The 13,524-nt window shown below is 37.7% G+C and overlaps 1 protein-coding gene across 14 annotated transcripts in view; it reads left to right on the forward strand.

The window, feature by feature from the left end:
* Positions 1–13,524, forward strand: part of ERC1 (ELKS/RAB6-interacting/CAST family member 1) — a 289,340-nt gene that overhangs the window by 95,986 nt on the left and 179,830 nt on the right. For all 14 annotated transcript variants that reach the window (XR_004357059.1, XR_004357060.1, XR_004357061.1 and 11 more), the window contains 2 exons: positions 12,337–12,474; positions 13,384–13,524. Coding sequence is in view for 11 of the 14 variants with exons in the window: in XM_032687654.1 (XP_032543545.1) it covers positions 12,337–12,474; positions 13,384–13,524 (279 nt within the window). In the remaining 3 variants the exon portion in view is untranslated. The remainder of the gene's footprint in view (positions 1–12,336; positions 12,475–13,383) is intronic.

Genomic DNA, 13,524 nt, shown 5'->3' on the forward strand with positions numbered 1-13,524 from the left:
TTGTGATAGCAATGAAAGTGCCAAAGAAGACTGGAGAGGCTGAGTTCAAATCCAGCATAATTATCCTGTGAGATTTTTTTAATTTCTGCCATTCAGGTAGGAGATTAGTTGTTTAATTTCCATGTCGAAAATGAAGACACAACACAGAATTTACTTTGTTTTACGGTGAGCCATGACCACTTCAAAAGTAAGGTCCTTTACCCCTCAATTTTGACTTTCCACTTCTCTGAGAATCCATTGAGACCTTTTAGAGTAATTGTGGTCCAACTCAGGTGACGTGGTGTGTCTTTTTTTTTTTTTTTTTTTTTTGCTTCTATGGATGTACAGCTAATAAGATAATATTAGAGCAGGGGAATAACCCAGTTTCTTCGTGCCACTTTTCCGCTCTTTACTAGTTTAGTTTTGAAGATGGCTTATAACTGTACAGATCTTGGAGTTTATGACAGCAACTTTGGGTTCAGTGCCAGCAAGGTCCCTTCCATCTGAGGGGAGGCTTTAGCTTGTGAGATTTGATATTGTTGATTCTTTCCGAGCCATATAATAACATACATTTTTCTGGAATCCTAAAATGTCCACAAACTTAGGTTGAAACAGTATTTTCAATGGCAGACAGTACACAATTTGTGGATGCTGGTAGAGGTGACAGTGTGTTCTCCCAAGGACTGACAAGAGGAATATACTTTCGATCTTCTTGCCTAATCCAGATCAGTCACGGCAGATAACTTGTAGCTTGAAGTGTACTCCAGCATTCTCATTGTAAGAGCTTTTACTTTCCAAAGGAACATGAATTTCATGGCGTTAAGTTGGGCACTGATGCGGCCCTCACCAGTGAGTTCATAGCCTATAGCAACAGGTATTTAGGTTCGAATGCAGTACATGATCACTTGTATTAATTGGTGAAATTCCCTTTTGTCCGTTGAATACTTCATGCTTAGTTATTGAAAACAACAAATCGCCCTCTGAGCGTTCTTGACAGTATTATGAAGAGTTTTAATTGTGTTTTGTCATTAAACCAGAAGTCAGAGGCTTAGTGCAGTAGTCCTAAGCACAGACTTGTACTGCTGAAGAACACTGTAAGATGTTTCTGCACTGAACATCAACAGAGGAAGCCTGAGACTTTCTGTTCCTGAGTTCTTTGTTCAGTGCATGTATGGTTTTATGGCAAATAGTCTGCACAGAATCATAGAATGGTTTGAGGTTGAAAAAGACCTCTGGAGGTCATCTTGTCAACCCCGCCTGCTCAAGCAGGGCTATACAGAGTCAGTTGCCTGGGGCCATGTCCAGACAGCTTTTGAATAGGCTTGCATAAGAACAACTTTTTATTACATTTCAGAGCAGTGGAATCTGTGAGTGAATTTACTGATAGATGCTGAACATGCACTCAGAGATTGTTTAGAAAATTGCGTGGGACACCTAAACTAGTGGAGAGGGCGTAAGTTAAATTTGAAAAATTGATTTTACATATAACAAATTTTATGCTATTACAGTAAATTTTAGTGCATAGTTATGACTACTACTGCAGCAGCTATGGCAGAGGAACCTACTGGATTCAAAATAAGTTTTTATGCCTGCCTTTGTTATAATTCAAAATTTGTAAGTGGAGAATGTGCTACTTTATTTTTATATTATCCCTTTTCTTGCTTGGAGCATTTTGTGATACCACAATAAAAATAAAAACATCTGGATTATATGTAACATATGTACCTGTATTCCCAGATCTACGGTAATATTCTTTGAAAAAGTCAAAAGTTGCTCTGATGTGTGTGAACGATAGCAAGTCGATTTGTTATTTTGAGATCTACTAATGTAAGGAACATTCTCTCCATTTATATTGATGCTTTTAAAGAATCTTGCCTGTTGACTTTAGTAACTAAAGTGCTTGATTGTCTCTTTTCTGAAGTAATGGATATCTACTTCTCCTTGTAGATCAGTAGGCTCAAAGAAAGAAAGAAAACAGGACTGTGAGGTTAATGATGTTAGTTCTGTAGCTCAGCTTTTGTAGCCAGAAAATGTGGGGTTTTAAACTGATGCACACTGCTGTAATAGTGTCACAGAAGATTGATAGCAATAGCAAAGTTACAAGAAAACTCCATTGGTAGTTTCTGGTATTATCTGTACTCCAGCATTCCAGAAAACTGAAACCACAACCCAGCAGATCTGTCATGTACGGAAGGAACATTCTTTTTTTAGTATCCCTAAAAGAGGAGCAGTCATCTTAATACTATGTCCTTCTTGTGCCTTGAGATAACCTCCTGATTGGCAAGATGGAACATTACTCGTAGGTAGGGGGACTGACAGATTCTGGTTTCTTGAAGGGATCTGGGAAAACAGCCAACTGTGGGGCCTCTTGCCTTCATTATAAATTAAACGTGTAGTTTTCCTGGCAAGATAAAGCTAATGAGCTTTGTTGGTGCATTCACTGTCGCACAAGACAAATACAAACTTCCCTATGATTGAAGAGGCAGGAAAAGCAAGGGCGTGTGCCATTTTTGAGGTTGCTTACATCAGTCTTCCTCACAAGGCTTTTCATTGCTCTCTGGGTTGTAAGACTTCACAGTTTCCAGCCCTTTGGTCACCAGGCGTTTTCTGCCCCTGGGGGTTTTGTCTGAGCTGTGTCTGGAACAGACATTAGTGACTGCGTTAGCCAGCTCAGGGATCTTCACCAGAACAAGGAAGGAGTGATTTTTCAGCTTAAATCAATAGTTTCCTGGATTCGAGAGTGAATTTTGAATCCACCAGGCTAGACAGACTTCTAGGCTGGGTCTCTGCGTAATATTTATGCAGTCGTTGGGACTGTTGCAAGGCACAAGCATATGAATGGTTTTTAAGTCTGTGATTTCACTTATCCAAGGGATAAGAAAGCTGTTCAGTATGGAGTAGTGTCACCAGAAGAAATTAAGGTCCCTTTGTCCCAGAATAGTATGCATTTGATTTTTGGGATGCTCCTCTGCGTGATTAAGGGTTTACATATCTTCCAGCAAAGATGGCAGAGAACGGCTTTAAACACAGATGAAGAGGACCATTCTCTGTCCCTTCCAACCATTATATTCTGTAGACATTGCAGTGCTGATTTGCCTAAAGCAGCCTGTAGTATAAAGTGGGAAAGAATATAACCAAATGATGGTACTAAGTTAATATATTAGGTTCTTAAATTATTTTTTTTTGAGCATGGACTACTAAAGAATTTTTAGAGTTTGATATTTTGCCTATTGTGTTCTGAATTCTCTAAGAGCAGGAATAGCTAACTACTGAAGAATACACACACACACACTTTCATGTTTAGTATTTACAGTATGACTTCCTAATCCCTTCCTATTCATCACTCCATAGTCTTTCTAGGAGAATGAATCAGGACAATCACAGTTGACTGGCCACGTTTTACGCTGGGATTAGAAGCATCCCTCCTTTCCGGAGCTCTCCCCTCTGGGTTAGGACAGTTTTACTTTACAGTATATCTTTGATCGTAATAAATGAGTTATTTGGACAAAGTAATTCAGTGTCTGAATCGAAATCTAATTTAAAATCTTTGTTCAAGTTGTACAGCCTTCTGCTTGAGTGGTCCTAAATGCTAACGTAAATGGAGTTTAGTTTGCTGTGAGGATTTCCTTTATAATCAACATTAAATCCTGTGTTCCCGTCCTATCCTATCCATTCACCTGCCTCAATGGTTGGTCTTTTCTGCTCCCTGATTTCCATGCTTGGGTATCTCAGTGCTCTGAGGAGTTAAGCCTTTCCTTTCTTCATGTCTTTTCTTGCCACCTTTTTTTCTGTAATGAGGGTGTGATATATAACATACACAGCTGTGTGTCTCTCAGGGGTGTGTCAGTAGTTACAGTATCCTTACTCTGTGTAGAACCAAAATCAAAATAATAAGGCAAATCATGAAAATATCATCAGTATTCCTGAGTATATGAGATAAAGTTGCCACTGAGGGAAGAGTGTTTCACAATAATCATCAGTGAAATACTGTACTTGGTTTATCCAAGTAAAGAAGTTTAATTGTTAATATGGGAAGTTTTTCACTTGACAGTTTTTAAATGTTATATAACCTTGTGATCCTTGAGTATTCTAAAAGCAATGTCACAACTTCTTAGTTTTGTTCTGCTTCTTACAAAGCAGAAAATCTGATCTAATTTAACAATTACTGGGTCCAATTTTTTCCCTTGTTTAATCAGCCTTGCACAATGAGGTAGTTTTGGTTTTCCTTATTTTGAATATTTGGGAACCATCATTATGAAAATACTTGAATTTAAGTATTTGTATTTTTTCTGTAATTAACTTTGCTAAGTCAAGTCCATGCGCATTTATTGTCTAAGTCTTTTCTGAGACTTGGAACAGGAACGAGCAGATATCCTCAAAATAGTTGGGTGTTTAATCCATTTGTGCTTGGTAGGTTGTGTGAGTAAAACTTTGGAAAACATACTCACAGATTGCTTCATAATGTCAAGGCACAGCTGAAAGGAGAATTAGCGTGATGTTATTCTGCATGGTTAGGCTGGGATTTCAACAAAATGGATGTTATTCATAACTAGGTTGTGAAATAAATTACCAGATGATTTCAATTGTGGATCTCACAATTGAATATGATGACATTTTAACATATATGAAATAAATGAGTAATATATAAACTTAGTGTTTCAATGAAGAGGAGAAGCAGCGTCTAAATGAATTTGTTTTGCTATTTATGACAGCAGTGTTTTGTTGGGAATTACTGTTGGGAATGAAAGCACTACACTCAAGTTGGAACCAACAGATTATCTTAATGAACAACCAAGGCTGAAGTCTTGGTGTTGGATGATGGATGCATTCTCTTACCTGATGAATATCATCAAAACAAGGGATCATCCAGTGGAGCTCTAAGATAAACCAGTGATAGGAATTTTTAATAGGTTATGCAATGAACCATATGCATCTAACCAACTGGCTCACATATTGCCAAATCAAATCTCTTATGATCAGCTTTTTTACTTTTGTTATTTAATTGCATTTTACATAAAGAAAGTATTGTCCATTCATATTAAAACCTGTGTGCTTTGAGACATAGCCAGTATCCGTGGGTTAGAAAAAGTGTCTGGCCCTCACATCAAAACCCTCTCTTGTATTGAACAGTGTTCCATGATAGGATTTTATGATTCTAAGACTCTGCTTTTGACTGGCTTAGGCTATTGATATTATTGAACCTCCTCAGAATGAAGCAATTCCTTAACTGAATTTAACTGGTTTACAGCTGTCTAAGGATGTGAGTCATTGCTAGTACGTAATTTTTTCTAAGCGAGTGCTTTGGAGCTGACACAATGCTTAAGAACAACATATACATTGGCTCCCTTGAAAATGTGAATTTCAGGACATTTATGAACCCAAAAATCAGTGGGGGGGTTTTCTTTTTTTTTTTTTTTTCTCCTCCTGATTTGAATTGTGCTGGAATATCTTCAGAAGCTTGTCAGGCAGTGTCAGTTTTCAGAAAAGCAAACTTTAGTGATAGGATTGCATTAGGTTCAAAGGAAATTCATACTATTTACTAGCAGGGCAAAAGGATTGCAAACATGATAGTAATATTCTGAGAATATGCCTTGAAACATCTGGTTTAAATACGGTTTGTTATAGGGAATACGACAGTACAGAAAAAAAATCTTTATTATTTAGAAGATACTAGAATTACAATTCACTTTATGGTGACTGTTCTTGTTAAGTTCTGCTTTGCAGTGATCTCTCAGGAAACTGTTGCTACCAGAGGATGAATAGGTATGCAAAAGAAAGGAGGACAAAAGGAAACAAAGGGATAGAAATAAATGTCCTTAGAGATTATGTAAACATAGATGAACTGTTTTTCTGGCTGGTATAGATCTACTTGCAAAGCAGTCTTATTTGAAAGGCAATAGAAAGAGAATATTCTTTTGTAACAGTGTCAGATTTTTGTTGTTCCTTCACCAGAGGTACAAAATAATTAACTGTTTATACAAGTTAAGTCAATTTTTGTTGTCTCAGCACTTTTTTCTGCATACCATTCTTTTCTCAAGTCAACTTGATTGCAAAGTTAGGTCAGGAATAAAGCTTTAATTTCATGAGGTGTCCTGTAATTCGTAGGTACTTTTTTAAGCTTTTTTTCTCTGCACAGAAGTTGCTTCCTTTTGAAGCAGTAACAGTGTGCCTGTTTGTGATCCGTACATTTATTAGATAATTTAAGGTTTTATTTTCAGTGGAAATCACAAAGATAAATTCTTTGTACTTTCTAAGCTGCATAGCAACACAATGCTTTATTTGTAAAGCTGAACAGTGTAGAACTTCATGCCGATTTCGAAGGACTTTTTGCAGATTGGAGACCGGGAGACTGAAAATGACAAAAAGATTTTATCTTCTGAAAAAGCAACAAATTTTTTTAATGGGAGCTGTTTTGGGTTTTAACTGGACTCGTGTAGTGGTACAGAAGTATGATTGTTTAAGATGCATCACTAGGCTGGAGTTTTCCCATTTCAAATTCTCTTTCTACCCCGTCCTTCTTCATGCTGTCCCCACCCCTTCTAGCCTGGTTCTTTTTCTTAAGCCAACTGTGTGTTCCTTTGTTAGCCCATGGCCACTGAAGAAACCTCCTGGTGTAAGGTCCTCTGTACCAGCTCAAGGTGTTACAGAATCCCACTATTTTAGGTTCAGCGACATCAGGACATTTCCAAAGTGCATAATGATATTCCAATGTGATGTTACAGAGACAGTAATGTTCCAGATCAAAGCATTGAAGCAGCAAAAAAAAGAAAACTTTGTTGGGAAGCAAAATAAAAATTTATCCTGTCTTCCCTGGGTAGCAGAATTAATGTAAACAAATGTTTGCCACTTAACAGAACAGTTCACCATCTCTGCAGTGAAGTGTTAACTGGGACTACAGAATTCAAAGTTAAGAAGGGAGAGAGAGAGAGAGAGAGAGGGAATGAGACCACTACTGGTATCTTGCATTTCATAGTGGTTTTAATTTATTTATGCTTAATGAACTTTACACATTTAGTAGATATGCAAACTACTTAATTGGTTTTTTAGTATGATAATTCAAAAATAAGAATCTCTGTATAAAACTTGACAACAGTGTGACCATGTTTATATCAATTGGTCGGATCATAAAGTGAAAAGAGCATACTGAGTGCAGCTGAACTTTGGAAGAAACTCTGACTTGCATTTGCCAAAATCTTAGTGAACAAAGAGAAATTGTTTTGATCTGTCCTGAACTTTAAAACAACTTACAAATCTCACCCTTGCAAGAAGACATGGTATGCCTAAAGCTTCACATTGTTGTTAGTCTTGGGAATTTAACCTTTAAAATTAATCGCAAGAACATTCCTTTCAGTCTAATAGTTCAATACAGTAATAGGAATGATATTCACTCATGTGACAGACCTTACTTCACACTCACAGAGAATTTGTTAATGCTAAATTAAATTATAGATTTTTGCAATTCATGCAGGACTGTTCCTGTGGTACTTTTGCAGGATTTGCAATAGAAAGACGATTATGATAGTGAGGTTTTCAGTGTGACATCGATAAAACTGGAGCTTAATGTTAGAAAACTGGCCAGTAATATCTGCTTATAGGCTTTCATTATGGTCTCCAAAAATGATTTTTAGAATTACAGTAATAATTATAAATCCAGTACTACAGCTTTTTTGAATGGTCTCTCGGTATTTAAGGTGGTCTCTCAGTAACATCTTACTCCTTTCCCTGAAGCAACAATTTTTTTATTAATTTTTTTCATGTGAACGTGTTTGTTTTAATGTGAACATGTCTGATAGGTTATCTTGACTTTGATGCAAGCCCACCTTTCTCAGCTTCTCAAATACTGTGGGATTCCAGCAATTCAGGTATGTCTGTAGGCTCTCAAATTTTTATCATGGTATCAGTATTCTTACATTGAAGAGAGTAGCATGTCTCCAGCTAGACAAAATTGTGGCTGTTTTGTCATCATGTACCTGTTTACTCACCCACTCTCCTTTCCAAAAATGCTCTCTTTGTCCTCTTGTTAATATTTCTGATGTGGACAGAATCCCTTCTCCTGCGATCAGTGAGAATCCATCATCTCTTCGTGGTCATTGACCCTGGAGCTGGTGTGACCAATGGTGCATTCCCAAAACCAAGGAAGAACTGTTTGGAAAGGTCACAACTTATGTGAAGTTGAGGTTCACATGCCACAGGAATGGAACAGAAACACTCTGAACCCACCTGATTATTGAAATCCTTTTTGCAGTGCTGCTTTCACCAGAGGAAAGCTAGGGTTGAAAAAGTAGGGGAGACTTAACAGAACCCTGAGATACTCTTTTGCACATCTGCTCTTGTAATACAATGAAAAAATATTCCCAAGTGTTAAATTGTCTTCTCTATACTTGGTGTATATTATGATGAAAATAGGTTACTGATCAAAACAATCTCTTTGTGGAGCTGCACTGGGGAATTCAAGTGCAGAGTATAAGCAAAAGCACTTCCACCTGTTACTAGAAAAAAGAGCAGTGAAAGATTTGCATGCAGTCAAGTAGTATAGCTAGTTACTACATATTGGAGGTGCACACAAACAGTATAATATGCAATGAACTTCCTCAAATTGTAAAATATTTTGAATTTCAAGAAAGACATTTTGTATTATTTAAATATTCCTCCAAATCACTGGATCTTCGTATTGCTAAGAGGGTTGTTTCACTTCTATTGTCACAGAATGAACTAAGTTGAAGACCTTTACCATTTCATTCCTTTTACAAGTCAAACAGAGTAGCAAGAAGCAAATTGAAAGACAGAATGCAGTTATTTCTGTTACAACCCAGGGGATGCAAACGTTATCATTGTAAAGTGTTGGTTGGCGCTTGATTAAAAATAAATATTTGGAAGGATGAAAAACGTTCTTTTCTAATACCATGGGGTGGTGGGGTGTGGAAGAAATTTAACAACCAGTTCACAAACCCACTTAATTTATTCAGAAGTCACGGATACAATAGAAATTGTTTTCCAAGTGTTCCAATTCCACATGCCTTGGGGTGGGCACTGGCTCTACAGAAGAATTTCTTGATTGAAGCATGATACAAAGGATTTGCTAGTAACCTCTAACTATCATAATTCTCTTTCTATTGTGGGAATCTAGTGGCCTTGATGGATATTTAACTAGATGTGTCTCATTAAATCCCTGGGCTATTTTTAATTTGTATTTGCTTGTGGTTTTCAGTGAGATCAGTACTTGTGAGAAGTAGAATGCTTCCTTGCCTTTGGAACAGAATGCCAGAGGAAGCTTCTCTTGCCTCTGCTCCTGTGCTTCGGGGCTGGAAGGCAAAATAATTAGTTCCACACAACTAAGAATAAATCACCAAGGTTGAAACATGATAGTGCTTGACAACTGGCAATGTTGGAAAAAATATTTCAGTAAATCATTATTGATGAGAAAGTTGGTGTGCAGACCAGATGATTCCAGTGTAGGTATGTGTACCTTTACAGTAAGGAGAGTGTTGCTAACTTATCCATAGATGGCTGTCTTTACCCTGCAAAACAAGTCTGTATGGCAAGATTAAAGACAGTTAAAAATAATATCTTTTTTATTTTTCCTTTTTAGAAAGATGGTACAGTATTATATATATATACTTTAGTTTACAGCATTTCACAGATTTATTGTCTTCTGAGTATTTCAAGACTAACGAGTGTTCATTCAATCCTTGTCCCTTTATGTTTTCCACAAGACTTAGAGATTCCACCGAGGTTTATTTCATCTTTTGCTGGGGAGAAAAGAAAACCCTAATTTTGCTTACCTGTTTTATTTTCATCGATTCTGACCCATTGAGCCAGTTCATTTTCTGTAGTTTAAGGGTCATGTCCTTCACTGGGGACTCCCAGTTTTCTGCCCCTGCAAAAGGCACAGCTGTAGGTGCAGAGGGGTTTTTAAGTAGTGCCTAGATGTTAGTATGACTTGGAATATTTCTGCATACTGCTGTTCCCTGGATGATAACAAAACCCACCATTTATTACTCCAGACTGAAAAATATGCATATAGACTGAAAGAATAGACAGGTTCACACTTTATACACATTACATTCTTGTTTTAGGGTTTTTTAATACCAGAGGGTGCAGTTGTAAAGGGGAGGTGAGTATTGTCATACAGCTATCTTCTTACTCTGGTCGTAGCAAACAGTGTTATTGAAACGTGAAAATGCACACTGTGCAAATGCTTGTGCTGCCTTGGTAATCATCTAAATATATGCTGAAGCTGAATTATTTAGCTGCCTCTCGTGTGTGGTTTGCTCACAGCAGAAAGTCACTCTGCACTATCCCCTCCTCAGCCAGCCAGAGCCTTTGGCGAGAGTGTTTCTCTTTCAGAAGTAAACAGGAATCTAAGAATAACTCAACCTCCTTTGTAGTATATTTTCATGGTTGACTGTCTAAACACCAGCCTGTCTAGACAGCTTATGACACTGGCAGCTCCTAAGGTCACAAGCAACCACTGGGCTACTCTTGGGGACGTTACCTCCTCGGCAGCCCTATGTGTGGGCACCAGTCAGTTTTCACTCACAACAGTAGGGTTCTTTCTGAGGCTTCATGGACTACATAAGGCATTAAAAAATAGATATGAGTGTATAAAGAAGGAATTTTCAATTCTTACAGTTATTTCTGACTCACATGATACATCTCCGGTTATGGTTTCCTGGTGCTCTTTAATTTTGTTTTGTCATATCATTTGTGTTGTGCCCAAATGTAGTTTTGAGCATAACTTGGAGGCCTAATACTTTTTTTTTTTTCCTAATAGAAACTAATAACAAAGATAAACCAAACCAAATTTCAGTCCATTCCTTAAACAACAACAGAAAACTTAGATAGTTCTTCTGCTACCAGTAATATATAAATTGTGTACAGGGCTGAATCCTAAGTTTACTGTGCTTGCTTAAAAGAAATGAAAACTATGGTATAAAGAGTCTTAGACCAAAAGACTCTTCCATGCTCATGAGTTATAAAGGAACATTTGCAAATGTTTCCTTGAATTAGGTCATTCTTCCTTCTAGCTTCCACTTGTTAACACATCTGCCATTATTTGTGACTAGATGTTCAGTCTCCTGCAAAATCTTTTATGGTTATCATTACAGATCTAGACCACTTTCTAAAACTGTCATAAAATCATAGGATCATTTGGGTTGGAAAGGACGTTAAAAATCATCTTGTTCCAATCCCCGTATTCTACTGTGTTCCAGATGTAATTTTAATAGACACAGGAAAATAGAAGTGGATGTGTCTACACAGCCATTTTCTCTGGAGTCACAGCAACTCAGTTTTACCAACACTGAAGAGTAAAACCCGGGTATAGTTGCTATATTTCCAGTAACCAAGCTGCTGCTAACTGCTGTTTAAAAGGTGAAACAAAAAGATTAGTTAATGCTTTAATTCAGCATTGTGAATACTGGACTAGATAGCCTTTGAGACTGTCCGGTTGCATTATTTCTTACAAATGTCTTTGAAAGAATATCTTCCTACAAGTATTTTGGAGATGGGTATCTTACATGCCACATAATTCAGCAGTTTATGATGTACATTTTCTGATGCAAGAAAAACTTGTCAGAACAACACAAAAAAAAGAAGCAACTGAGAAATCTGTATACAGTTTACTCATATGTTGATAAATTTGGGGTTTTGACAGGTTATCATGATGTTAATGTGTATATATCCATAAAAAAGGTTTAGCATTAGGTCTTCTCAGAGTATCAGAAGATATATTCAGGACTCATTAGGTCTTCTCAGTGTGTCGAAAGATATATTCAGAACTAAATAGATCAAATTCTACACCCACAGAAAACAAGGCTGATATGTTTTCTACCTAAGGAGTGGCACTTTGTGATCATCCTTCACACAGCAAGCCACCATGTAAGATGAACAAGAAACATTGCCACTATAGCAAAAATATGATAGTACCAAAGAAAATATTTGAAACAATACTTCTTCAAAACTTCTTAGTAATCAGGAGCCTTTTTTAGTTTACATATGTTTTTCTCAGCTTTTTTCCTTTCTTATTGTTAATGCTTTGGTCATTGTTCAGTCACACAGTGTCCAACATCCTTGGAAATTAGGAGTAATACCCTTTCTTTATGTTGTTCTTGTAAAGACTGTTTAGTGTTTCTTGCTCTGAATTCCTTCCTCATTGTTGGAAACGTTACTGATTCCTTGTTATTATTCTATGGTTTTGCTAACATCGCTTGATGTTTTGATGTAGAGTTATAAGAATTAAACCCTTGCCCGCTTTCCTTTGCTTTAAGAATAATTTTAACGATTTAATATACTCCTAGGATGATTTTGGATGGTTTTGCTTGATGTTGCCTTAAAATTTACCCCTTTCCTTTTAAGATTGAAAATCTTCAAGAGCAGCTGAGAGACAAGGAGAAGCAGATGAGCAGCTTGAAGGACCGAGTGAAATCCTTGCAGGCCGACACCACGAACACTGACACTGCCTTGACCACGCTGGAAGAAGCGCTCGCAGAAAAAGTGAGTATGGAAGGCGTGATGCCCTTCCTTGGGGAGTTCCTTTCTCTGGTAAGCTCTCTGAAGTCGCTGTCCCGTGCATTCCCTGGACGGCGCATCCAGGGCAGGGCGGTGGCAGCGGCCGCATCCCACGGGGCCGGGGCGCATCCCTCACCGGAGGGCGCTGCAGGATGCAAGAGTGCGGCAGGAACGACGGCGTTCCCAGCGTGGAATCGAAGGGATTCTTCTGACAACTAAGGCTTTTTGTATGCTGGCGAGATTCTCAGGAGATAGCAGGCTGAGAGAACAGACTCATCCATTCTGTTTTGCTGGGACAACTTTTTGGACTTAGTTTATTATTTTTTTTTTTTCGCGGTACCCAGAGAACCAGGGCTACAGCTCCTTTAGTCTGTCAGATTCTATGAACTATGGTAAAGCTGTGGAATTCACTTGCATCCTTTCAACTTCCAGGATAACCGAAGCTCCACTGATATCTGGTGTACTGAAAAGTTGTTTTGTTGTCTTTTCTTACTGTATATCAATCCTGGTGTCACACATGCGCTGCTCCCTTTCCTCTCTGAAGGACCACAGGCTTAACTGTACATTGTGGAAAAATAAGATTTAAGTAAGTCAGAAAGTGATATGTAATGTACCCTGGTTTGGGTTAATTTTGATTATCAGAAGAAGATAAATTGTGTTGTATTGTAACAGCACTATGAACTATCAGAGATCCAGAAAACCTGGTATTTCATAGCAATGAATCCATATATTTCTGAAGGTTCTTTCTTCTTGGGGATCTTTAAAACCATAAGGAAAAGGGAAATATCCTACACTCCTCCTCCTCGTTTAAAGTGTGTAGGAAGTGTAATAAGAAGTCTCAGAAGTTGAACTGACTAAGAGGGATTTTCTTCACAGAGTGCTTTCTTTTGTCAGGAAAAGACCATTGAGCGCTTAAAGGAGCAGCGTGACAGAGATGAACGAGAAAAACAGGAAGAGATCGACAACTACAAGAAAGACATTAAGGACCTGAAAGAGAAAGTCAGCATTTTACAAGGAGATCTCACAGAGAAAGAG

Source organism: Chiroxiphia lanceolata, chromosome 5 (assembly GCF_009829145.1).
Source record: "Chiroxiphia lanceolata isolate bChiLan1 chromosome 5, bChiLan1.pri, whole genome shotgun sequence".
Taxonomy (NCBI): domain Eukaryota; kingdom Metazoa; phylum Chordata; class Aves; order Passeriformes; family Pipridae; genus Chiroxiphia; species Chiroxiphia lanceolata.